The sequence below is a fragment of the Gopherus flavomarginatus genome, chromosome 6, assembly GCF_025201925.1.
Source record: "Gopherus flavomarginatus isolate rGopFla2 chromosome 6, rGopFla2.mat.asm, whole genome shotgun sequence".
Lineage (NCBI taxonomy): Eukaryota > Metazoa > Chordata > Testudines > Testudinidae > Gopherus > Gopherus flavomarginatus.
In genome coordinates this window covers 67,446,327-67,473,219 of record NC_066622.1, presented here as the reverse complement: position 1 = coordinate 67,473,219, position 26,893 = coordinate 67,446,327, and the positions used below count along the sequence as shown (strand labels likewise).

At 51.1% G+C, this 26,893-nt stretch overlaps 1 protein-coding gene across 2 annotated transcripts in view; it reads right to left on the bottom strand.

Annotated features, from left to right (window-relative positions):
• PSD (pleckstrin and Sec7 domain containing) overlaps positions 1-26,893 on the bottom strand; it is a 117,333-nt gene that overhangs the window by 78,184 nt on the left and 12,256 nt on the right. Inside the window, exons 2-5 of one of the 2 annotated variants that reach the window (XM_050960138.1) lie at positions 2,831-3,911; positions 2,601-2,703; positions 1,359-1,851; positions 995-997 (exon numbers count right to left, since the gene is read on the bottom strand). In XM_050960138.1, the coding sequence (XP_050816095.1) occupies positions 995-997; positions 1,359-1,851; positions 2,601-2,703; positions 2,831-3,799 (1,568 nt within the window). In that variant the 5' untranslated portion in view covers positions 3,800-3,911. Of the gene's footprint in view, positions 1-994; positions 998-1,358; positions 1,852-2,600; positions 2,704-2,830; positions 3,912-16,181; positions 16,225-26,893 lie in introns of those variants that run through there. The other variant, XM_050960137.1, reaches the window with a different exon arrangement.

Here is a 26,893-nt window from a genome sequence, read left to right as displayed (position 1 = left end):
GGCTGCCATCCTCTGCCAGGGGCTGCTCAGTGCATGCAGAATGGCTGTCCTCCCTTACTGTGACCAGAAAGATGATTCCTTGATAAGGGGAGTAGACAGTCTGCTCCTTCCTGAGATCCACCTGCGACAACGCTGCCTCACCAGAGACACAGAAAGGCAAGCCCAGAAGTCCCCCAGAATACCTTGACATTGCAGCCTACAGTTTGCTGTAGGACAGGTCTCCAAGTCCTAAGTCTTTGTCTGAACTGGAGTCCTGGAGCCCAGAGCCACTCACATCTGATCACATGCAGCTCATGGAGAGCAACGGCATATATAGCTCCTGATGAGACACAGTGGGCCACAACTGGCTGGCTATCTCCACTGGTCTCCCGGCTCCAGCCAGGATCCTCACCCAATGCGCAGTGACCAGCCATTCAGGTCAATGGGAAATGTTCCACTGACTTCAATGGCCTTTGGATCAGGCTCCAAGCCCTAGCCACTTCATGATCCGTCTCTCCATGCTCTCCTGGTGTGGCATTCATCCCAGCGCACCTGTCCCTTCCCTCATCCTACCATTACCCTACTCACGGTGTTCTCCATGCCTCGCTATCATCCCATGCCATCCCTTCAGAAAGCATTTTGTGTTAATAAGTAATACGTGCAGGCAAACAATTATACCTGGCTTGCTCTTTGTATTGAGAACTCTCTCCATCTCAAAAAAATTTGCAATCTCATGCCCTAGCTATGCATAGAAAGTTGCTCATCTAGTACTGAAATGCAGACCCATCTGGGGTGGAGCATGGCAACTGTTGGACAACGCACAGCAACATTATGCTTAGGACAGGTAGTGAAGGACACTAACGTCCAGCTGAAAAAGCTCAGGGGGAATTTAGGGAGGCAGAACATAGTTATCCTGGTTGGAATTTGACCCTTATTTGCTAGAAGGGCCTTAGGATCTCTGATCACCCCAAGTGACCTTAGTCCTAGGTCTCCAGTAGCTCCCACAGCACAGCACCTCCTGCTGACTTACCAGCACCACTGGTTTTCTTTAGCAGTTTCCCACCTGAGTGCATCACTCAATAATTTCCCTATCCCATTCATTCCCTCTGAACCATCTGGCATTGGCCACTATTGGAAGACAGGATGCTGGGCTAGACAGACCATTGGTCTGACTCAGTATGACTGTTCTTATGAGTGCTGGCCAGTCCAATCCTCCTTAGCTTGTGGTACTGGACAGGACCCCAACCCAATGTGAGGATGCTCTACACAAATACACTGAATTGTACAGGTCACATGTGTCCGCAGTGTACTTGAGAGATGATGGAGAACAGAGCAATCCACCGCAACGCACCATCTCACTCCCCCTCAGCAAACCTCACCTGCCTCTGTTCTCCTGCCTCGTTGCCTCAAACACTTCGTCATCCTCATCCATCTCTTCACCCTGCATCCCGTTCCTCAGACACTTCCCGTCCTGCTCTCCCCTGTGCTGGGGAAAGGAGTCCTCTGGCACGCTGTTCCTTCTCCCCAAGGTTCCCGTGACACTCGGATTGCTCTCGCTGTCCTTCTGGCTCTCGATGGCCGAATCCCCTTCGTCCTTCTCAGCCAGGATATCATCAATGTTGGTCTCACGATAGCATCGCAGCGGCACTGAGTCCAGATCTGTCTCTGAATACTTCACCGTCCTCCTTATGATGCCAGTTTCACAGGATCCTGGCTTCTTACTGCCTGCAGGAACCATCTCTATTTCCACCTCGACATGACACAAGCTGCGCTCCGCCATTGGCTTTGCTGGTTCTGGTGGCAGCTGGTGGTTGGGCTTCTGCAGGGGCTTTGCCAGTGACGGAGACTCAAGAGGTGTCTGGGGGGAGGCGCCTGGAACAGAGAGATCCCAGAGTGTTTACATACAAGCAGCTGTAACCTCGTTCTAAGAGCAACCCAGCCTACACTTCAAATGAGGGAGTTGCACCTGAGAAATGCAGAGTGACCAATTTTGCAGCTGCGACGTATGAACACCTCTAGCCTAGTTCAACCTGGAGCGGCAACATAACCAGGCCCAGAGAAGGGATGAATCCAGAGGGACAAAGGTAAGAAGGGAGGTACTGGGGCAGTTTCCAAAAGAAGAATCACCTCTGCCAGCGTGTCTGAGTGTTTGGGGTGGTTAGACGTACCCAGGGCTGTACAAGTGGGGCCCACACCATGCTGGCCTACCCAAACTAGGTTTTTAATCTTGAAGCCCTCCTCAAACAGGAAACCAAGAGCTGCATCCAGCCACCCAGAGTCAGCACGGATAGATTTTCTGACACCACAGTGGCGCTTAGGGGTTTGGACAAACAGACTCTGATGGCAGTAGAGCCATTGGCCTCAGAGGGATGAGGGCCTGGCCATTTTGAGCCTGGATTTTATTAGATATGCCCAAGCTGCAGAATTTGCATCCAGCTTTCCAAACTCCCCATCATAAGGCTTGGGGAGGGAGGGCTTGGTTTTGGGGTGGGTTTGGTTGGACCAGGACAAGGAAAAGGCCAGACAGGGTATTTGGATCTGGATTTAGCAAGCAAATGTCGGTCGCAGTGGAAGGTGAGGCTGTCCCTCCTTCCCACCCCTAATAACGAGGGACCCATTACCCATCTTCGGAGAGTCCACTGAGCCATAGAAGAATTCCCACTTGGCCTTGGCAATGCGCTGGGCATGGGCTGAGCTCTCCCGGGAACATGCCCACGAGCCCCCCTGCAGGAATGAAAGAACATGTCAGCTGAGAGCCTCCCAGGGGGGAAAAGGACAGGGGTGGGAAAGCAGGTATGTGGCCTCTGAAGGCGAGGGCCCAGCTCTCCCTCAGAGACACACTGTGCAGTACCTGGTTGTGGGGCTCCATGCCCAAAGGGTTGCACAGGAGCGCTGAGATGTGCTCGGATGGTGTGCCCAGCCCATTGGAGAGGGAGCTGAAGAGGCAGTTGGTGTTCAGAGCATGGGAGAGTCCTGCTGCCCTTCCATTGCCAGGACTCAGAGAGGGCTGCTTGCCCACAAGAGAGCGGCTACTGGCCAGGAACGGATCTGAAGCAGAGACCTCCAGCTTCAGCTTCCGACTGAGGTGCTCCTGGATTGGGCTGTTCTGGGCGGATGGGGGGCACGTGCCTCCAGGAGGCCCCCTCACAGAGCCACACGTGGGTGGCCGGGCTGTCAGCTGCAGGCTCTCGCTTATGCCCTGCCTGATGCCTGGGGAAGGCTGGCTTTGCATGGCAGGGCAGGAGCTCCCCTCTTTGCTGGAACTGCAGCGGACAGCCTCCCCGAACTCCAAGCTGCGGCTCAGGCCGTGGGGGCTTGGTCCGTTCTCCCTGCTGGGCTCACCCAATGGGAGGCCATTGAGTGTTTTCACGCTGGCCTTTTCGATGAAGCGGAACGTCACCACAGAGCTCTGCCCCTCGGGTGCCGGGGCCACCAGCGGGCTGCGGCTACCTGGGGAGGACAGCAAGGAGCTTTGCCTGCTTCTCAGCGGGGTGCATGGCGCTGTCACCCGCCCAGAGCTTGGGCAGTTGCCGTTGCCAAAGAGGCCGGCATCTGGTGCCTTGCGGATTAAGGAGCCGGTGCTGTTATACATGCCCAGCTGACACCGCTGGGCCTCAGGAGCCAGGCTCTTGCGCAGTAACTGGATCCTGCCCGTGCTGAGATTGGGCGTGAGGCAGCACTGCGGGCTGGAGGCAGTGGACTCCATGCTTTTGGTGGTAGGCAGCCAGGGTCTCTGATCCAGGTTGCGGGTGAACCGCGGGGGTGACACGGCGAAGTCTCCTTCGGGGCGGAAGTGCACGACTCCCCCTGCCTGGGCCATTGAGAAGGAGGAATCAGGTTTGAAGCCAAAAGGGCCAGGGCAGGGAGGAAGAGCTTTTCCAACACCCGTGAGCCAAGAGCTCCACCAGAGGACTAAGCATCCTTACGCGGCCCTGAAACAAAGGAAAAAGCATCAAGTTAGGGCAAAAATACAATCAGAGACACAGAAAAGGGAAAGATACAGACTGGACCAAGGCCCAGCACTATCCTAAGCCACCAAGGCTCCTCGGCTCCCCACACAGGGATTGCGCTGGTGTAAGTGAAGGCAGAATTTGGCCCAGCTGGTGTACGAAGAGAGACAGAAAACAGGGCTACAGTCTCAGAACTGGCCACCTAAATGGCATAATGAGGCAGGGCTTGAAGTGGCCTGAAAAAAGTGGTGGGGGGGGGGGGGCGGAAGAGGGAGAATCTATAATTTTCTATAAATTAAAGTAACATCACACCTGCCTGTCCCCCTGCCCCCATCAATTTTGGCCCCAAGTCTGTTCTGCCCTCCCAGCCCCACCTCTGCTCCTCTAGCATCTCTGGGGCTCTTCCCCCCATCACTCAGGCCTGGGGGAGCCGCAGGAAAGCTACCTATCCCCCTCCCACAGGCTGGGTGTTGCAGAGGGAAGGAGGGAGCAGCAGAAGCACCACCCGCTTACTCCCAGGAGCAAGGGGGAAGCCGGGAGCGGAGCCACCTTGAGAGGCCAGGCTTCTGTGAGAATGTAGCTGGCTCCCGAGGACATAGCTCCGCCTACCTGCTGCAGGAGCCCTGAGTGGCTACTCTTCCCCAGGGTAAAGCTGACACCTGGGCCCTCAGCAACACGGTTGGAGTTGTAGGCATTTCTTTTGCCCACTGAGCAGCCCCTCTGGATCAGGCACACTTTAAGCCTGGCAACTAGAGGCCTGCCTCTAATGCATGACTTGCATGTGCAGAGAGCCACCGAGGTGAGCAATGACCTCATCTGCATGCACAACAGAGCTTGGCAGCCCTGAAAAACAGAGGGAGAGTTAAAAGACACAGAGAGGACATGTGCATGCACGGTGTGTATGCGTGAGCAGCCCCAAGAGGAGAATCTGGACCTTCGTGTATCAGGCAAACAGTGTGAAAAAGAGAAAGAGAGAGAGAGAGAGTTGGGCATGTGGCTTGATCATCCCATTCAGTGCCAGTGTAATTGGCCCTGGGAAACTGCCCCTAAGGCCAGCAGTGGGATGCTGTCCAAGTACCCAGGGTGGAGAGCACATGCCAGGGAGGTTAGTAGTCCTCTCCCAGCCCCTCCCTTTGGTGCAGGAACCACCAGGTCCAGGAACAACGCTGCCACAGGACTCTACATCCTTTACAGGGAAGGAGTTGTGAGCCCCAGCCCTGCTCTTCCAGCATTCACCATCACCTGCTGAGCAGGAAGCCACTTAGCATTCAGTAAGGACTAAGTTACAGCAGGAAAGTCCAAGCTCTCACCCCCTCTCCATCTCTCTTCCAAAGTTGGTAAGAGCAACAGGGACATCATGACAACACAGGTAGCTTGTTTCAAGGCAGTGGATGCCTGATGCTGCTGACATCTCCCCTTTCTGCTGGTCTCAACCCTGTCCATTATTGTTGTCACTTATTTCTGTTGTTGTTCCACCATGCTTCCAGCACACCCACCACTACCCCAGGAAGTGACTCTGATCTGGCTCTAGCCATACCTAGGACTCAACCAGGTCACAGTTCCTGAAGGCTTGCAACAGGCTTGCCCTTCCCAAGGCATCTGATGACCTAGACAAGCATCCCTCCATTCAGCTAATCCCATCCACAATCGACTACCTCACCTATCACAGTCCAAACTGGGAGGAAGTCTCCTAGGAAACAAAGCAGACATAAGAAACCAGCTTGCAGACATCTCACATCTGCACAGGACCTTTCCCTTGGCACAGGCCAGAGGCAGCCAGCACAAAGCAACACAAATTAAATCTATGCTGATCAGTGCAAGAGCTACCAACAGACAATACACAATCTCTTCAGAGATGAAACACCTATATGGCCTGTAATATCTGATATTGCAAGCCTAGTGCTAGCCCATCTCATCTCTGCGGGATACTTGGTGCATTGCAGACCCAGACAGGACAAGACAGCAGGAGGCTCTCCATTAGTCTTCTCTGCAAACTTCAAATCCATGAGAGGTCCCTCAGGTGAGACAAGTTCATTCAAGTTCACTCATCTGACAATAGAAAGCAGAGCCAAAACAAACAGATTTTATGCACAGACTAAAAGATTTATCAAGGAACTCATGGATGGCTTGTTGGCAACAGTGATGAAATACCCTGGACTTTTCATCCTGGGGTACTTCAGCAGGCATGCTGAGAAGCCCAAAAACTCATCTTCCCACACGCCTCCCTAGGACTCTCCTTGGTCATCTCTGGTTCCACCTGCACAGCCAGCCACACCCTGGACTTGATCTTTGGCCTAGAGGGCAATACTGAGGCCATCACAATCCAGCCACTGTGTTGGACAGACCATCACATTGCTAAGCCAGCTCCCAGGCAACAAAAGAGATCCAGGAACCTGAGGCCACCATGTGAACTTCTAGACTCTGCCAAATTCCAAAGCCTGCTTAAGGACAGCGGCACAGGGAGAGAAGCCGTGGATCTGGTGAATCGATGTCATTGATGAAAAGAGATGGGTGGGAAATTGAGTGCCAATGGCAGAACCTGAAGGCTGATACAGACAGGAGGAAATATAATTCATTCCTCCAAGATACACTGAAGCTGTATTATAAGACAAGAGAACCTATCAGCTGCCACATCCCACCCCAAATCAGAACTGAGTACCAAGCCCCCTTCCCTGAGCACTACCCACGCAGAGATACTTGGGCACTGTTATGATCACAGGGCCTACAAATCTACCCTAACCATAAGTTTAACTGTAAAAGAGTTTATACAATGTTCCAATAACTTGTAACAACAAATGTTAATGGGAAAGTGCAAGAAAACCAGACAGAAAAATGGAATTAGTATAAACAAAAAAGGCCACGTTGCTGTAATCCAAGGACAGTGGAAATTATGCTTGTTAAAAACAGACAAGATGGAGCCAGAAATTAAGCAACCAAAATTGGCATGTCGGCTATTAGGCCAAATTGGTAGACAAAATAATGAGGGGGTGGGCTATTCCACCCAGTCCTCCCTTTCTGAAGAAAGATTTTGGGAAGGAAGAACATTTGAAAGAACAACAAGGGAGAACCCTCAGGGAGAACAAACACAGGCTACTGGAGTGAGCTTCACCATCATGGCTGCCAACCCCATCATCTCCTGGGACCTTCTTCGTCCTAAACTTGAGGGATGCCCTGACCAGACAGGCCAGAGAGAGGGACCCACATGACATCACCACCCCTACCAGTTCCAGTTGAATGCCAACCACCACCGGGGATGAAAGGACTTTAGCTTCAGCAGCATAAGAACATAAGAACGGCCACACTGGGTCAGGCCAAAGGTCCATCCAGCCCAGTATCCTGTCTACCAATAGTGACCAATGCCAGGTGTCCCAGAGGGAGTGAACCTAACATGTAATGATCAAGTGATCTCTCTCCTGCCATCCACCTCCACCCTCTGACAAACAGAGGCTAGGGACACCATTCCTTACCCATCCTGGCTAATAGCCATTAATGGACTTAACCTCTATGAATTTCTCTCGTTCTCTTTTAAACCCTGTTATGGTCCTAGCCTTCACAGCCTTCTGAGGCAAGGAGTTCAACAGGTTGACTGTGAGCTGTGTGAAAAAGAACTTCCTTTGTTTTAAACCTGCTGCCCATTAATTTCATTTGGTAGCCCCTAGTTCTTATATTATGGGAACAAGTAAATAACTTTTCCTTATTCACTTTCTCCACACCACTCATGATTTTATATACCTCTATCATATCCCCCCTTAGTCTCCTCTTTTCCAAGCTGAAAAGTCCTAGCCTCTTTAATCTCTCCTCATATGGGACCTGTTCCAAACCCCTAATCATTTTAGTTGCCCTTCTCTGAACCTTTTCTAATGCCAGTATATCTTTTTTGGGTGGCGCAGCAACAGCAACAGCAGCAGCAACAGCAGCGCCACCCATCTCAACTACCCACTTCTCTTTTCCCCAGGACAGCTATTACCATCTTTGATACCATCTAAGAGATTGTCAACCCAAGGGTTTTTTTCTTCTTCTAAAACTCTCGCCAGCTACCAGGAAAGGGAACAAGAAATGTTAAAATTAAAGCTGGACTTAATACTTTACATTTCAAATGCTTTGCCGTTTTTTTCTTCTTTTCTGTATCTTTAATAAAAGGTTTAAAGAGTGTGCATCATGGTCCTGAGCTCTCTGTATACCCGGGCCTTGTTTAACATGATTTAATGTTTGACAGTGACTGGGTTACGTTAACACCTTAAGCCCATATATTCCATCTAAATTAATACAACAGCATCTGTCAATGGAAGGCCTTAACCTTTACTACCCATTCTAGCACATTTCGGGGGGTTTCTTTCACACTTCTTGATGTTGAATGGCCAGAATATGTGAGGAGAGTGTGTGTGGCGGGGAGAAGTGGTGGAGCATACATGGGTTTGAAAGAGATTTCAAAATAGGCTGCCTTTTGGCACAGATGGTAAATTCTAGAAGTGCAAAATTCTGGGCCCCCACATATACTAAAGCAGCAGGGCCAGCCTTTGGGGTGGACGGTCCAGGTGGCAGCCTAGAGCATCCTGCCAAAGAGGGCACCATGTGAAGGGTTTGCCTGAGTCCTACCTGACCTGCTGAGAGCCAGCTGGGCTGGTGGAGGCAGCAGGCAGGCAGACAAGCAGCAGTTTCTGGAGAAGGCAGAGGGACCCAAGCCGCTGGGGAGAAGTTAAACAACCATCCAGGTGACTTCTGTAGAGCAGGGGTGCTCCTCCTCCCCCCTGCTCCACTGCTGTGTGCAGCTGCCACTGCTGCTGTGTCCCCCCTCCTCCGCAGTCTTCCCCTGGAGCCCCCTCCCCCCAGCCATTCTGGACTGGGAGTGTTCTCTGCTGTGTGTGGGGGGGTGGTGGGGGAGGTTGATGTCAGGGTGTCCCCCTCCCCCCACCTATGTACCCAGTCTCCACTGAGCTGACAGGACAGGGGCAATCTGCCTCTCTGGGTCCAGAGCTGCTGGTGTCTGAACAAGCCTTCAGGCACCTGATCCTGAGTGCTTTCTTAAAGAGACAGTGCACTCATACACTAACTCAGGTGCACACACACACTGCCCTCAACAAACACACACACACACACACGTCACACACTCCCCTCAACACACACATGCACACACTCCCTCTCTCACATGCTCCCCCAAGCACCAACACACACGCTGTCTCTCACATACACACAATCTGTCACAAACATGCTCTCTCTTTTGCACTCTCTCTCTCATACACACAGTCTCCCCAACACACACAACACCGAACACTTCACCCACCCCTAGGGAGCTGTGTGTGTGTGTGGTGAGGGGGAGAGAGGAGAGATGTCAGGGCTCCCTGCATCCAGGTCACTTTCCCCACCTGGGCTGTACTGTGAGGCATCAGGAGCTGCTGCTCTCCTGCCCTCTTCTTACACAGTCCAGCTGGGGAAAATGACCTGGATGCAGGGAGCCCTGACATCGCTCCTCACAGCCCCCTAGGGGTGCATGGGGCAGAGGAGCAGCAATCCAGGGTGGGAACAAGCAGTAATGCCAGCTGCTCCATACATCCAGGTCAGTTTCCACATGGGCACAGGAAGGGAGGTTGCAGGGCTTAAGGGGTGAAGGGGGTACAGTGCAGGGATTAGGGTGTAGGAGGGGAGCAGGGGTTAGGAGTGAAGGGATGTAGGGATATGGGGTGCAGGCAGGGAGTGCAGGGATTAGGGGTGAAGGGGGCACAGTGTAGGAGTTAGGGGTGAAGGGAGAGTGGGGAGCCTGGGGAGCCTATGGAGGCCAGGGGTAATGTGGGGGTGGGCACTGTGCCCATGGCCAAAATGCAAGTTCACTCAGGGTGCCATTTTCTCTAAGGCCAGAAGGTTCTGACAGCCTGCACTATCTGCTCTGGAATAGCTTCAAAGAGTCCAAGGCCAGAAGCAACCATTGTGATCTTCCAGTCTGACCTACAGTATAGCACTGGCCAGAGAACTTGCCCAAAATAGTTCCTAGAGCAGAGCTTTTAGAAAAACAGCCAGTATGATTTAGAAATTGTCAGTGATGGAGAATCCATCACAACCATTGGTAAATTGTTCCCACAGTGAATTGCTCTCACTGTTGAAAAGTTACACCTCATTTCCAGTCTGAAGTTGTCTAGCTTCAACTTCCAGCCATTGGATCACGTTAGACCTTTCTCTGCTAGATTGAAAAGCCCGTTATTATTTTCTCCCCATATAGGTACTTCTAGATTGTAATCAAGTCACGCCTTAACGTTCTATTAAGCCAAACAGATTGACCTCTTTGAATTTATCACTATAAGGGAAGTTTTCTAATTCTTAAATATTCCCATGGCTCTTCTCTGAATCCTCTCCAATTCCTCCTGAATTGTGGATACCAGAACTGGACACAGGATTCCAGCATCAGTTGCACCAGTGCCAAATACAGATGTAAAATAATCTCTCTCCTATTCAAGAGAATGATCATGGAGGCTTCATCTAAGACAGGGGTTGGCAACCTTTCAGAAGTGGTGTGCCGAGTTTTCATTTATTCACTCTAATTTAAGGTTTCACGTGCCGGTAATACATTTTAACGTTTTTAGAAGGTCTTTTTCTATAAGTCCATAACATATAACTAAACTATTGTTGAATGTAAAGTAAATAAGGTTTTTAAAATGTTTAAGAAGCTTCATTTAAAATTAAATTGAAATGCAGAGCCCCCTGGACCAGTGGCCAGGATTCAGGCAGTGTGAGTGCCAATGAAAATCAGCTCGCATGCCGCCTTTGGCGCACGTGCCATAGGTTACCTACCCCGATCTAAGACAAGTCATAAGAACTGTCTATGTATAGAAGTGCGGAAACATCAGAAAGGGAACAGGGACCAATTACTGTCTAGTCAAGATGGACAGAGCAATAGAAAACAGGCTAGAAGTAACAGGCTCCAGTTGAACCTGAAAAGTTTTGGTAAGCTAGCAAGCATGTTTATGGATCAAGTTCATCCTTGGGGTAATTCCACTGATGTTACAGGAGGAATTATTTTGGGCCTACTGTAACTCTACACAGAGTCCAGCTATAGAACAAGTTGCCAAGGAGGGACTCATGATAATTGGTGGACCCCCATCTATCAGGATGAGATTCAAGAAAATCAACTCAATTCCACCGAGATGATGGGGGACAAACCAGATCTAACTCACTAAATTCTGTGGTCTGAAGATGCCAGGGAAGTTCACAGAATGGGTTGCCAATGTCGACTGAGAGCAGTCTACTGCTGAGCTTCAGTTCATTTGCAAATTTGACATCATCAGCTCAGGATTAAACAAAGACTGTAAATGGCTAGCCAACTAAAAAAGCAGTTTCTCCTCCCTTGGTGTTCACACCTCAACTGCTAGCAGAGGATCTCACCCTCTCTGACTGAACTAACCTCGTTAGCTCTAGACTGATTCTTGCATGCATATTTATACCTGCCTCTGGAAATTTCGATCACATGCGTCTGACGAAGTGGGTATTCACCCACAAAAGCTCATGCTCCGATACATCCGTTAGTCTTAAAGGTGCCACAGGACTTTTTGCTGCTTTTTACAGATCCAGACTAACATGGCTACCCCCCTGATATTCCACACATGGAGTTATTCCGGAATAGCAAGTCCTCATATTCAACTGACTTTTCAAACCGCCCAGTCAAGCTGTGAACCGACTTCCGTCTAGCTCAAAGGGACACTGTAATAAATAGCAACCACAGATCAGTGTACAGATCATTACGTTGTTTACCTCCATCCTAGAAACATTCCCGTTAAGTGGATTTATTGGCTAGGAAGGACCCATTTTATTGTGTTAGGGGATGCATGGTGATATTCACAGCCCTCTCATTGTTACTATAATCCACCTCTTCTCCAACTCTCCCGGCCTCCTCAGGCCTGCTGATTTGAATATGTTGGACATGGACCACATATTAAATAATAAAAGAAACAGGGACAATGAGAGAAAATGGCTTATTCTACAAAGAAAGCCATTTAAAAGAACACTGTGCTTCATTAAAAGATGATGTTACCTACAGGCCACAGGGCAACAAAAGGCATACAATGCACACCAGAAAGACAAAGAAAGAAACCAGCATTCAGGAATGCTACCTATAGACGCTACCTGACACAACATACTGTGGTGGAAGACAGGAAAACAACCATCTTCCTGGGATATTACCATCAGGACACAACAACTGGCCAATACACATTGGGAAGACAGAGAATCCACCAACCTATGAACTTCTAGTCAGGCTATAGAGAACAAGCAGGTGTATTTTCTAAAGGGATTTTAAGAAGACCTGCTTTGATTCCACAACAATAGGCTTAGAAAAATCTAAGCTCACTAGAAGATGCCAGATGGAAGATGCCCCTTCTTTGTACAAAGCAGTTTCTTTCTTGACAGAGAACTGGTTGATTCTACACCCAGTTCATTAGTACCCCACAACCATGAGGATTTGTAGTCTAGAATTGGCCTTTGGCTATTACTCACTGGCTGGGGGCAGCAGATACTCATGGACAGAGATTTCTGACAGGAGGGATAGCCACACAACAGGCAGGACAGTGTTTTCAGAAATTCAGAAGCGATCCCAGGGACCCACAGGCACTGTGCACCCCACACAGTCTCACACCAAGGAGGTACAGGATGCCCAGCTAACACTGAGCCTATGAAGCACACCAGGACAGAAATGACTCTGAACCAGGTGGAGGGTTGAAAAGAGAGCACAGTTAGACGTTCACCGAGTGCTCACATTGGAAGGTATATTAAGAACCCTAATGAAGGGTCAAAATGCCCCAAATCCTTGATGCTCTTTTCCTTTTACCAGGGGTAGAGGATCCCTAAGTAGGTCAGCTGTGGCCTCCTATGGCCCATGGGGTAGCAACTGCACTCCATCTTAGCTCTCGAATTCAATTCCTTCTGCACAAATTTCAAATAACTGTAGTGTTTCCAGGCAGCAAGGACCTGAAACTCCATGGCCAAGGCTCCTAAATTCAAAGGCACTCCAGGCTGGCTGACTGGAGTTTCTGGGGCAACTTCAGAACAATTAAAGTCTGAAGACTTTGACTGAATTAAAGAAGGAAGCAAATACTACTATCAGGACAGAATTCCTTGTGTAATTTCATCTGCTATTACACGCAATTCATTTTACTTGAATTTTCAATGTGATGCAGAGTTCAGTACCAGCAATGCCTGGGCACATCATACTGGTTGCCCTCGGGGAAGCTGGAAGTTTGAGTAGTTAGGCAGGGGGCGGATGGGGGGGTTGGATGTGTGTGGAAGGCAGCAGGAAGTTTCTGTTAAGGTAAACAGCAGTGAAGTAATTAATGCTAATATTTAAGTTTCAAAGTTACCCCCTCACTAAGATGCACAGGGAAGTTTACCCATTGCTCTCTGAGCTATTGTTTTAGGCTCTCTGTAAACTCAAGTAGGTGCCACCACATCAGTTTACCCTGGGTTCACGTCAGGAAGGTTTTCTTTCCCCAAAAGAGGTTTTGTTTTGTTTTGTTTTTAAATGAGAGATTAGCATTCACTGCCCAGTTCTGCAGCAAACCTTGCTACTATCAAAAGGCCTGCGAACATGCAGTAGCTCTTGAGCAAGATGTCCATGGCATCAGCTCATCCTCACCCCAACACCCACCATGACGGGAGCTTTACTGATCAGTTCTAGAGCCGCATCCTGTCGAGGAGGAGGCAAATTACCCTCAAGCCACTGTGCTAGCCAAGGCATTTATTCCCAGCACCCTAGGCCAATGGCAGATCCTGTCCTATCACCCCCCAACACATACATTGCCTTTATCTCAAGTGTTGCAATAGGTGTACGTTTTTGATCAAGTGCTCTGGGCTCCCACCAAACCTTTACTCATGCCTTTTATGCCAAGGAAATCCATGGCAGCTGCTTTCAAGAGTCCCAGGTCTCCATTATGGCCAGGCCCTTTGCTCCCAGCTGCCCCCTCTCCCCCATTTGGTTCAGAGTCACCGATTTCAAGTGCTTTAGGCTCTAAGCACAGTCAGGCTGCAATTCCTGGGCTGGGACCCCTAAGCCCCCATCACATTCTTCTGAGCACCCCAGCCTCATCACATACATCTGAGCCCCCTACATTTGTGCCACCCGCAGAATTGTAATCCCAAGAGCCTCCAAATGCCATCGCTTCCAAGGCCATTGCCCTCATGTACCCCAGACCTGTCAAGTCCAGTTCATCTTCCAGAATGGGATACAGGATGTGGAGAGCACAGGTACCAGGTGAGAGCTTACAGAAGTGCAAGGTGGAGGTACAGGCCGTGGGAGGTGGGGAGGAGTGCTGGGGGGTGTGATGCACAGGTGCAGTGTAGAAGATGGGGTGCCCTCATGTATAAGAGGGAATGTGGTACTTGGCTATGGGATGTAGGAGGTGGAGAGTGTGGGGTTTAGAGGCACCAGGCGAGGGAATATCTGAAGGCAGTGGGGGTGCAAGTGGCTGCTCTCAGAGGGGGGGGATGGGCGCTTGGAGTGGAGTTTTGAAGGGCGTTCCAGCCTCTGAAGGAGTAGAGGAGTGGGTGTGGCATGGAGCTTTGAGAGGCACCGACTCTGGAGATCTGTGGTTGGCAGCCCATACCCCGACTGGGGTGACGGGCATGAGTGAGTGAGAGTGCTGAGGGTATGGCTGCAGAATACAGGACATGCAGGCATTGGGTATGCCTGCTCCTAAAGTCTGATTTCTTCACAAGGTTGGATGGAGGTGGACATGCCAGTTCCCATCCTGGGCAGAGCCTGTGCTGAGAACTGCTCCTGCTAGATCCTCCCACTCCTCTCGTCCTGAATCCCACTCTGCCATCCCACGCCCTGGGCTCAACCAGACAGGGCTCTCAGTCCTCCCAATCCCTCCAACCAGCCAGACCGGCCTCCCTCGCCCTCTGCCTGGCCTCTTCTCAGCTCACCAAGGATCAGCTCTGAGTGGAAGTGACATCCATCCGGCTCAGGAGGGAGCAAGTTCCCAGAGAATTCAGGACACAGAGACTGTAAACAAACTGCCTTCCCTACACCCTACCTCTCCCTAAGAGGCATCAGGGCAAGAGCTCCCTGGAGTCACACCGAGAAGGAACTGTGCAACAAACATCAACAGCTCATTATTGTACTTGACTGAAAAGAAGAAAGGGAGCCCCACTGCTCCTGCCAGGGCCAACGAGAGAAGGGGAAGCCGGTACAAATTACAGGGGCCCAGCAGTCCGGAAGGGGGCCTGGGGCCCGGCTTTCTCTGCCCTGGTTAGCCGGTCCGCCCTTGCTGGGGGACTCGAACCTGCTCTCGGCAGCCCTGGGAGAGTCTGGGACTGGAGTAGCTGTGAGCTCCCCCCAGCCAGTGTCCCTATACCATTCCCTGCAGTACCTCCTGCTGGTAGAGAGTGGAGTAGCTGGGGAGCCTCCAAAGCCACTGCTGTTACATTGTCCCTCCAGCAACTGCTGTTGCTGGCAGATGGTTGAGACAGAGAGAGCAGCCCAGAGGCAACTTCCCTATGCCCAAGGCTCCTGCACCATTCCCTGCAGCTGGGAGCAGCCCGCATGGGTTAGCACCCAGCTCCCTTGTAGTGCCAGCAGGCAGCTCCTCTCTGCTCACTGGATCTGGATTCAGCAGCATACCCAGGTGGGGTGACCAGACAGAACATGTGAAAAATTGGGACAGGGTGGGGTGGGGGGTAATATGAGTCTATATAAGAAGAGGACCCACAAATTGGGACTGTCTCTATAAAATCGGGACATCTGGTCACCCTATGCCCAGCCCAGGCAAATGCGGACGTGCCCCCCCCCCAAAACACACACACGCGGCGCTGATGCACATCCCAGCCAGGACAGGGAAAACTTCAGCGCTCCTCCGTAGCCGGGGCCAGAAGGGATCGGACCCGGTCCCCGAACGGGCAGCGCCCCACCCCCGCCCCCGCGCGGTAACCACAGCAGCCGATCCCGCACCGCAGGCTCCCGCATAAAGCCCAGCGCAAGGAAAAAGCAATGGGAGGGGGGGGCATCCTCCCCTTCCCCGGGCACCCCGGGCGCAAACTTGCAGGGCTCCAGCATCGCCCCTGGCCGGCGCAAGGCGGACAAGACTGCGCGGGGCTCGGCAGGCTGCGCGCTTCTCCTGCGCTCCCCTAATGCCGGCTAATTACGGGCTCCTCTGAAAGCAGGAATCCGCTGCCTGCCCTGCCCTGCCCTGCCCAGCCGCGGCACCTTCCCCCGCACCGCCGGGCGGATCGCAGCCCTGGGCGGGCAGGTGCGGAGGGGGCACGGCCCCCGCTTACCCGAGCCGGGCTTGTTCCTGCATCCTCCTCCCAGCCCCGAGGCGGCTCCCCCGGGCGCAGGTGGGTGTCGGGGCAGCTCGCCTGCTGCGGGTCCCGCGCTCTGCCTGCGGAGCGACCCGGCTCCCTGCCCCTCCAGCGCGTCTGGCTCCGCTGTCGCTCTGCGGCCCGACACCGCCGGCAGCCAATCGGGGCTCGGCTCCGGGCTCGCGGCGCCGCTCAGCGGGGATTGGCCGGGTGGGCAGGCACCTGCCCGGAGAGCCCCGTGGGGGCAGGGAACAGGCTGGGGAGAGGGGTGTCCCCGTGTCGCTCGGAGAGCTGGGCAACGGGCGGGGCTGGAAACACGGATCCTTCTGAGCTGGTGCATGGTCAGCCGCTCACACACGCACTGTCCCTAGGGAACAGGGTCCCTCCGGGTGTCAGTGTCTCTCTCAGACACACACTGTCCCTAGAGACCAGGGTCCCTCCAGGTGTCACTGTCTGTCTCACACACACACTCTCTAGCCAACAGGGTCCCTCCAGGTGTTGGTCTCTCTCTCTCTCTCTCACACGCACACACACAGAGTCCTAAGGGAACAGGGTACCTCTGGGTGTCAGTGTCTCACACACACTACCTAGGGAACAGGGTCTGTCTGGGTGTCAGTGTCTGTCTCACACACACACTCCCTAGGGAACAGGGTCCCTCCCAGTGTCGGTGTCTCTCTCACACATACACTGTCCAGAGGGAACAGGGTCCCTCTGGGTGTCAGTGTCTGACACACACTGTCCCTAGGGAACAGGGTTGCTCTCTCTCTCTCTCTGTGTCATACGCACATACACACAGGCAGTTTCTCTCTCTCTCCTCCCCCCCACCCCGCCTCCCCAGGGAAGATGGTCTTTTCCAGCGTCAGTGTCTCTCTCACACACACTTTCTAGAGAATAGGTTCTCTCTGGGTTTATCCCTCACACAAAAACTCCCTAGGAAACAGGGTCTCTCTCTGGTGTCAGTGCATCTCTCTCACACACTCTCCCTAGGGAACAGTCTCTTTGGGTGTCTCTCACACACTCCAGGGTATGGGTTCCTGTGTGCACCTGTTTCTCACATCCACTTGTTAAGGAACAGGTTCTCTCTGTGTTTCACAAAATGCTGTCTAAGGACAGTTTCTCCCTTGCAGTCTCTGTGGAACAGATTTGCTCTCTGTTGCATCCACCCTCAGGGAGCCAGACAATCAGTCTTTAAAATGGGACCTTGTGTTTCTATCAGAGAAAGGGGAAGTTTTGGGCCCAAGCTTTCCAGCCACTTGCACCCACTGATGTCAACAAATGGGATGATGGGGGCCCTGGGCCTGTCTTTTCTTGGGACTGAATGATTCACTCTTTCTAGAGACCAGGACCTCAGACTTGTTCTGCCATGGAAATGATCTCTCCAGAATGAGGCCTCCTATTGGGGTCATAGGGAAGTGGGCTACAGTGCCCAGATATAGCCTTTTTCCTCTTGAATAATTCTGATTGCTGGATCAGGCTACACTGGCTGTTTTGAAATCCCATAAGGAAATCCTGGTGCATTGGGAAGGGCGTGATTTGCTTGGGGATCTGTGTGTGCTGATTACGACTAGGCTGTGAACCAATCACGCCGCATGTATTATTGCTAATCTGGACATATTTCAGGCAGCCAGGTGTATTAATGACATTCTGCATGATGGTGATGGTGGCAGCGCATTAGGGATCCATATGCAATCCCTGCTGGAGGGTGTACTTATCTATCTCTTTGCACACACAACTGCCTAATGCATAGTTGTTATAATGCTTCTTGCTGGGGATCATGTTCCATGCATCATAATTGCTTAAATGAGGGTGTTTTTCACATTGAACACTCTCTAGGATGTGACTCTCTCTCCCTCTCTCTTATATAAAATGATGCCACCTGGGGCTCACCCTGGTCCCCCTCTCATGGGATGATCTAGGGTTTTTCCTCTCTAGACTGGGGTGATCTCTCAGTTGCTCTCTCTAGAATAAAGGTGACAGGTTTTGCTCTCTCAAAAGTGGGGTCTCTCTCTCATTCAGTTGCTGTCCCTAGCAGCTTGAAATCTCTCTCTCTCTCTCTCCACTCTCTGGGGAGTGGGATATGTCCCTGGAGGTTGGGGGGTGGAGGGAGGTCTCTATCTCTCTTTGGCAAGGAATGATTCCCTTGCAGAGTGTCTCCCTGTTGGTGCATTAGTTTGTAGGGGGAGACCACAATCTATTTCATGAGGCTCTGGCCTGTTGGATCAATTCTTAATTAAACTGTGCTTTATTGCACAACCCCAGAAATCAATATTAAATCGGGGGGGGGAGGGGCTGGGGAGAGCTGGCTGCCAGTGCTTAGGTAATCCTTTAAGAAGGAAGTCAGGAATGCCTTCCTCTTCCACTTCCCATTGCCCCCTCTGGTTGAGTTAAGCCCAGCCCCACATTCCCCCTAGCCCAGCAGGTTCCTGGGAAGGCGAGCATGGCCTCACCTCCCAGGGAGCATGGAAGGTAAGGAAGGTGACAGGCTGAGATGCCTCTTCCTATATGTTATACACAATGGTGAGAGAGGCCATTTTCTCTCCTTTTCTCCAGCCTCCTGTATGGGTATCAAAGCTCCCCTTTGTGTCTGGGACCATGTCTCCCTGAACTGCTCCATGCTCAGAGATCTAACATCAGACCCTGGTGACTGGCTAATTAGCGAGCCTGGTTTCCCCAGGATCAACAGCCTGAATCCTTCAGCTGCTTCCCAGATGGAGGGAGGGTAGGGGAAAGGAGGGGCTTTTCATTAATCTGCTGTGGAGCCCAAGCGACAAGCTTAACCAAATGGAAGAGTTGAGTGGTACCATGACTCAAATCAGGGGAAACCACAGGCCCATACCCAGCCCCTCTGATCAAAGATGCAAGACACACAAAGAAAGGATAGTGGCAGGTGTGTGTGTGCGCGCACATGCTCACACAACATACATGGAGCTGGCTTGCCTGACTCTTCTCTCCTGAAATCCCTCCCCAACCCCAGGGTAAGTAATGTAAACACAATGGCAAGCAGATTTCCATCTCAGTCATTCAGGTTTCCAGTAAAGAACCAGCTGGAAAACAAAGTCGACTTTCCCCCCATTTCTTGCTGCTCCAGCTCTGTCCCCAGTCTGTATGGGACCCGAGCAATATCCCCCCAACACACACACTGACCAGGATTTGCCTCCATCAGTCACTGCTGTCTCTGGAGTTCATGCCCTTTTCCACCCCCTCCTGGCAGCACCTTCATTTCCAGAGGTAAATCCCCTCCTCCCCTGACCAGCAGAGTGTATGGGAGGGGGATAAAACTCTCTATCACTGGCAGGCCTTTTTTAGAAGGGAAAAGGGTGATGGTAAATCACTCTGGCAGACAGTGGGGAAGAGAGGACAAAGTCTTTCATCCCTGGCTGATCCAGTTCCAGGATTCCTTTGCCCTTAGCCCAAGGATCTCCTCTGCACCTCCCCGGGACGTAGCTGCTTCTCTCATACATGACTACATTTCCCTTTCTCCAGGGGCCACGGCAGAGACACACACATCTATCCCCCTGCCTCCTCCTGCTGCTTCTGTCTGCCCACTAACCACTGAACCATCATCCTTTCATCCACCTCTTAAAGAGGCCATCTCCCTAAAAGGGCCACCCAACATAAAACCCTCCAAAGCAGCAGCACTTCTCCTTCCGCACATCACGTGACCAGGACACCTGACACAAGGAGCAAAGCAATGGGAAAAAAATCAAGCCTCTTCTCTTTAATATAAACCCTCCAAAACCAAAACCCAAACAAACCCTAGACACTTCCAAACAACCTTAACTCTGACTCTATTTCACCATGCCCATATTTTGTGTAATACAGCTGCTGAACAATTTGATAATAATTTCCAGGACTCTGAGGCTTTATTCTTGGCTCTGCCATTGTCTTGAGTGTAATGTTGGGAAGTCACTTAGGGTCAGCATTTTTAGAAGTGGCTTCTAATTTTGAGTGCCCAACTTCAGACACTTAGGCTCAGATTTTCAAAGGTATTCAGGCACCTAACTACCCTGGATCTCAATGGAAGTTAGGAGCCTGAATACTTCTAAGGGACTGAACTGGACCATTGGAGCCAAACCCCCTTTGAACTCTGACTAGGTTTAGATCAAGTTCTAGAGCCAGGCCTCAGCCTTTGTGTTTAGCTCTGGTTGGAAGGGTGCTGTCTTCTGACTGTCATCTCTTTGTGAACAGCTGTGTTTTGTGAATCAGATTAAACCTTCACACATCCGAAATGGCACGCAGAATAGATTTGCTTGGCGGAAGTTAGTGGTGCCAAGAAGGAGGGTCAAAATGTGGCTTAGAAGGAAAAGCTAGTGACAACCTTAACTAGAAAGCTGTGGTCGCTGCTCTGTAATAGCCAGCTAAAAACGTTCCTCTGCTCAATTTAATCTCATTTCCCCTAATCACCTCCACCGAGTCCTCCTCCTCCTTGTTATTTAGCCCTTTTCAGTCCTTGCACATGGTTATCATGTCCTTCTTACTCAGAGCTCTGCCAAACCACACGCAATCCCTTCTCTCTCTTTCTCAGCCAGTCCCTCAAGCCCAGCCATGTTCGTTCTTTTCAGAACTCTGTGCAATTTATCTATGTCTTTCCAGTACTGAGGAGTCCAGAATATCCCAAATGCAGTCTCACCTGTGCCATATAGGGGATGACTATCCACACTCCACTCTGCAGTGAGGTGACACTGACACTGAGGTGCCAGGAATGAATGCAGTAGGTCATGTGTGGTCTCAGCAGAACCATACAGGCCAGATTAGCCTTAGCCCTAGCTTGGATAGGGGAGCGAGCAAGGAACCTTCTCCACCTGAACAAACTCCAGTGACAACTGCAGTTGCCGGCAAGGCCAGTCTTTGCTGGTTCTCTGTAAATATTACAATATGTGGGTTGTTTGTACCAGGCTGGTGGTATGAAGAAAGGCAGGCCACAAAGCTGGGAACTCATAAAGCGTTAACCTTGCACATGTGATGCCTGGATGACAAAACTTCTGTAGCAATTAGTTTATTTTATCATTCATTTATCATTGTGTTGTCTAGTGTTATGGTCAACGCATAGAATCATAGGGTTAGAAGGGACCGCAAGTGTCATCTAGTCCAATCCACTGCCAAGATGCAGGATTTGTTGGGTCTAAACCATCCAAGACAGATGGCTGCCCAGCCTCCTTTTGAAAACCTCCAGTGAAGGAGCTTTCATGACCACCCTAGGCAATCTGGTCCACTCTCCTATTGTTGTTATGGTTAGGAGAACAGGAAGTTTTTCCTGAGATTCAGTCTAAATCAGCTATGCTGTAGTTTGAATCCATTGCCTTTTGTCCTGCCCTCTGTGGCAAGAGAGAACAACTTTTCTCCATCTTTTTTATGGCAGTATTTAAAGTATTTGAAGATCCCTATCATTTTCCCCTTAATCTCCTCTTTTTCAAACTAAACATACCCAGTTCCTACAGCCTTTGCTCACATGGCTTGCACTCCATCTCTTTGATTATCCTTGTTGCTTGCCCTCTGGATCCTTTTCAGTTTCTCTACATCCTTTCTATATGGTGATGACCAAAACTGGACACAGTACTCCAGCCGAGGCCTAACTAGCACCAAGTAGAGTGGTACTATCACCTCCTGTGACTTGCATGCTATGCCTCTGTTAATGTTATTTAATATATAATCAATGTGTGATACATAGATTTAAGTTGTAGGTACAGGTAGAAATAAAATAGGATTATAGAAGTATAAGGTTAACAAGTATTTAGGAGAGATGAATGTGTATTAGGTATATAAGTAAAACATGGCTGTAATGGAAGGCCTACTGGCAGAGGCTGTAAGATTTTACCTTAGCCACACTAGGCCTCAGGCTTACAGATGCTTAACATGAGTGTGTGACCTAAGAATAACCCGATGCCAGTAAGGTTACAAGATTACTGCAAAGAATGTGCCAATAGGTGATGTTCTGGCAATATGTTATAAGGTACCATCTAGACACCTGATTGTAACCTCAGGGGATGTCCTGCTTTGACCATGGGTACATGCTGTGTGTAGATGCTAATGAGATTAAGGGGAACTAAGAGAACAACCTATGAAAAACAGGGCACTCCAACATTCCTGGGGTGTGGAAGTTCTGATAAGGAAAGGAGGGTTGAAACCCTCATGCATATGCATAAGGTGTGAGGCTTCTCAGGCTGTTCTGCTCACCTGTAGCACTCTCTGCTGTTCCAGGTGTGGGCTCCTCAGACAGCTCAGGGCCACCCTTCTGCTCCATTTCCCAGGCTCCACATAGCTCTGCCAATGCAGCACACTCCTTGGCTGAACCCCCGCTCCCACTTTTCCCACTCCACCCCGCACCCCTTGCACAGCCTGTCACTAACATGGACACAATTGCCCGCCCCACCCACTTGGACAGGCCTAATCCAACTGCCAGTGCAGCCACCTTCTCCCACGGACAGGCTGTTTTTGCCCTCTGGTTTGTCATGAAACATCCATGACAGGATGCAGCCCAAGACTGGAGACCACAGCTGCCATTCATGCCCTAGGGGAGCATTTGTAATTGATTTGTAATGGGGTCCAAATGGGGCTATTCTTTCTGGGGGCAGGGGGCTGTCAATGGATGGGGAGGGCCCTGTGGCCCAGATTCTGCCTCTGGTACACCTGCATGACTCCTATTGAAGTCATCTGGAGCTGTGCTCCCACAGCTGAGAACAGTTTAGCTCTGTATCTATTGGCAGCCCCTACGTTAGTGATAGTTCGTAGCCTGTCTAGCTTAGGCCACTGGCCGAACCACACAATAAGCTGAGTGCCCCCAGTTCCTACTGAAGTCAATGGGAATTGAGAGACCCTGGCAGCTCCAGCATCTTGCCAGAGCTAGGGCACCGAGTGGGCTGCTGAAGGTTACCATAATGCAGAGAGCTGACTGCACAGCTTGGACACAGCCTCTGAGTAACCCCTGCAGCTCTCAGGACCATGCTAACCCGCCAAACACCTGAGCTGTAGATTTAAAAAGCTGCTGCTGTTTAAACTAATTATTTTATGGGCTGATGATGCACTTATCTGTTACCTCCCCCAGCCTGGTGACTAGGGATACACTCTCTTCGTGCACTCTTCCACAGATCCTGCTGTACTCTACACTCTAGGCAAACAGACATTAACGGACAGGTAGCCTTCCTCCTCCAAGTCCCCAAACAAACCTAGTCATTTTCACACGTCACTTCTTGCCCTGGACTCTTGTTCAGTGTTGCTATGTGCTGTTAAAAAGTCACCATGCTCCACCCCAGAAATGGGTGCATGTAAGAAGTGATTTCTGTTCGTATTTGGCCAAGCACAGCCTCCCCTCCAAAGTTGGCACAGGTCCGTGCCACAGAGGCAATATTAATCTCAGTTCAAAATCTGCTGGTTGTTAGCAGCAGGAATAATCTGCACAGGATGACCCTGCACAGTTGTAATTGCAGAATCCTGCATGGACCTGAGGGCCACCCCCAGGCTCTGCTCTGGAACCTCCATCTGCAGCTCTTGTTGCCAAGAGACTGCTGAGCAAACCCTCCAAGGATCTGGAGTGGATCCAGGATAGCAGGAGATTCCCAGTCCAGTCTTCCCTGCAGGGTTTCTGGCCCACAGCTGTGCAGTGCAAGCCAGTGGGATTTGGTCAGCAGTGAAGCACTCTGGGAACCTTGGGGTGAATGGTGTGATGGAAATGGAAGCTAAGCCTAACACTAGCCCCTCCCAGGAGAAGCCTGAATGTGGGTCCCTGCTGGGTGAAAGCAGCACTCTTCTCTCCTCACTCCGGTGGTATGCTGTTCAGGACACAGCTATCACTCCTCACAGGTATTCCATCTGTTCTGCAGAAGGGAGGAAGCTAATAACAAGGGGCACTTCTCCCCCTGCAGGGGAGCCTGGCACCAGGCTGCTCCCTCTTGAGGACAACCAGGCCAGTGCAGAAGGGGCACGGAGCGGGTCCTCAGCTGCTCTGTGGTCAGGACTCACAACAGCTCAGGATGGGGAGGGGAGCACACGTGAATCGGCTCCCAGCCCCCTCTGGATCCTCCTTCCCTACACAGGGCTTGGAGGACTTGCTGAGTGGGGTGCATGGGCTAGAAAGAAGGGCTAAACAATGGAGGGGGAACTCAAGATAAGTCCCCCCAAACACAATGCTTATGGATGTGGGGATGACAAATGCCCCCCTGTAATTTCCCCTGGTTGCAGGGAGCTCTCCAGGCTAATGGGTCCTTATGCTGGCCAGTTCCTATGCTGGGAAAGGATGGGGCCCACTCGACATCTCTCCAGGAGTCAGTCAGGTGGGGAGACCCATCCTCCTCATAGACAGGGAACCCTGCTGGCTCTGAGTTTCAGGATTTAGAACATTCACATCTCAAAACTTCATGCTGCATTAACACAGTTTCCTACCTATAATATCCAGGCTCTAATGGGTGGTGCACTGAGCTGGGAGTCAGCAGACCCAGGTCTGCCACTGACTCACTGCATGACCTTGGCTGGTCACTTAAGGCTGGATTTTCAGAGAGGAGTTCAAAGGGGTGCTGTGGGTGCTCAGCCCTTTTGAAAAACAGGGCTTCACCTCACGGTAACTCAGTTTCTGCATCTGCCATAGGATGCTAATACTGACCCACCATCCCGGGGGTAGAGGGATTGAACCTGTGTGTGCGCAGTGCACCGAGGTGTTCTGCTGAGAGGGAGAAGGACAGGGCACATGTGCTGTGTTACCTCAGAGGCGACACAAAATGATGGCAGGGTGTTAAAAACAGCAGTTTAAATTCATTTTTTTTTAAATGAAATTCAGCACAGGAAGTTGCTCTAAGCCCAGCCTGGAACATTCCGATCACAGCGGAGAGAAGTTAGCGAAAGTGGCTAACAGCAGGAGACCAGTGTAGCAGGAGCTCTGAGGCAGAGTAATGAGGTGTTTACATGATCCCTGGCACTGGGGCAAAGAACTTGCCACTAGAGAAACTAAAGCTCACTTTGGTGTAATCTCTATGCTGGGTCCCAGCAGTGGGCTAGCAGGGTTCCCTCTGAGACAGCCAGAAGGCATCCAGTTACCCAGCTCTCGGCACTGGACAAGCTCCGGCCCCTCCTCAGTGTTTTATGTCCTGAAAAGCAGGTGCTGAAGGGGAGGAAAGGGGGGATGGAAGGAAGCACCAAATAGAAAAAGGCACACAGATCCCTGATAATGATAACAGGAAGCCTGGCACCACTTCAACAGCCTCAGTGATGTGCTGTCAGCCAGAGGCTCCGTTCACCCCCAGAATTAGCACACAGTTTGCACTCACACTTAAGTTTCCCACGCGTGTTAGAATCCTGCTGGGGGGAGGGAGTGGGGGTAGAACAGGACTTCAGGGTTGTTTGTGGTAGCACATTTGTTGAACAACAGAAATCTCTCTTCCCAGTGGCTGGTGGGACAGCAATGCCGGGGCAGCCCTGTCTGGAAAGGGTTGATGAGCACAGTTCTTGTAGGCATAGGCTTGAGAATCATTTTCTAGCTAGTTTGATTGTGCTCTGCTGAGAATGGGGCCTTGTGGGGTGAAGGTAGAACATTCAATCCATCCCTGCTTAACGATGTTGACTTCAGTGATACACCAGTGATTTCTTTATGATGGGGCCTACCAGAATGTGGGCTGAGGCCTGGTCTACACCTAAACCTTAGGTTGACGTACTTATGTTGCTCAGAGATGTGAAAAATTCACACTCCTGAGAGATGTAGTTAAGCAAACCTAGGCCCTGGTATAGACATTGCTTGTTCAGTGGAAGAATTCTTCAATTGACCTAGCTACCGCTGCTCTTGGGTGGATTAACTACAGCAACAGAAAAAGCTGTCAGTGTAGCAGGTATATCCATTATAGTGCTACAGCGGCAGCGCTGTAGCTGTACCAATGCAACATCTGTAGTGTAGACACAGCCTGAATCTCTGGTGCCAGGCTGTCTGCTGATGCCACTCCAGTAGCGCCAGGTCCCCCAGCAGTCTGTGCTGACAAAAGATTCGTCCCCCAAAGACTGACTGGAAAGACTCATCTCCAGGAGAGAAAAGCTTCAGGTGTTGCTGGCGTTTGTGGAAGGGAGGTTTGAGAGGATGAGGAGTCATGTGAGAGAAGTCAGAAGACAGGGGTGAGACTGGGGAAACAATAGAAAACAAACCCAGAGCCACAGCAACCTCCCAATATCTATGATCAAAACTAGCAATACTAGGGAGAGGGCTGGATGGCTCAGGGGACAATGGTCACTAGCTCCCGCACAGGAGAGGAGCCATGAAAGGTTCCTAGCACATAAAAGCTGTTCTTTGGGAAGTGCACTGAGAAGCATCGGTCCAGCTCCTGGTGGACTGGAGACCAAAACTCAAATCCAACCCAACCGCGCCCTGGGACTACCAAATGCTCACACCCAGAGCCAGTCCCTGCCGGCTGAGTCCAAGGGAGGCTGATGTGAGGAACTTCCCTGCCACTGCCCAGCCTGTATCTGGTACATCTAAACAGAGAAGTCTTCAGTCTGCAGGGCTGCCACCTGCCCCCTCTCACCAGCACAGTAACAAGAGCAATGGGATTAGGGGAGAAGTTTCCAGCTGCTGCCTTCTCTTCAGGAGGTCCCAGCCTGCTCTGTAATGGAGCCCCAGAAGGGCTGTGATGGGAGCAGGGAGAATGCTGGGTGGGTCCCGCAGAGTGGCTCAGTGTTTGGAGTTCAGCACAGATGGTTGTTAATGCCCCTAAGCTTCC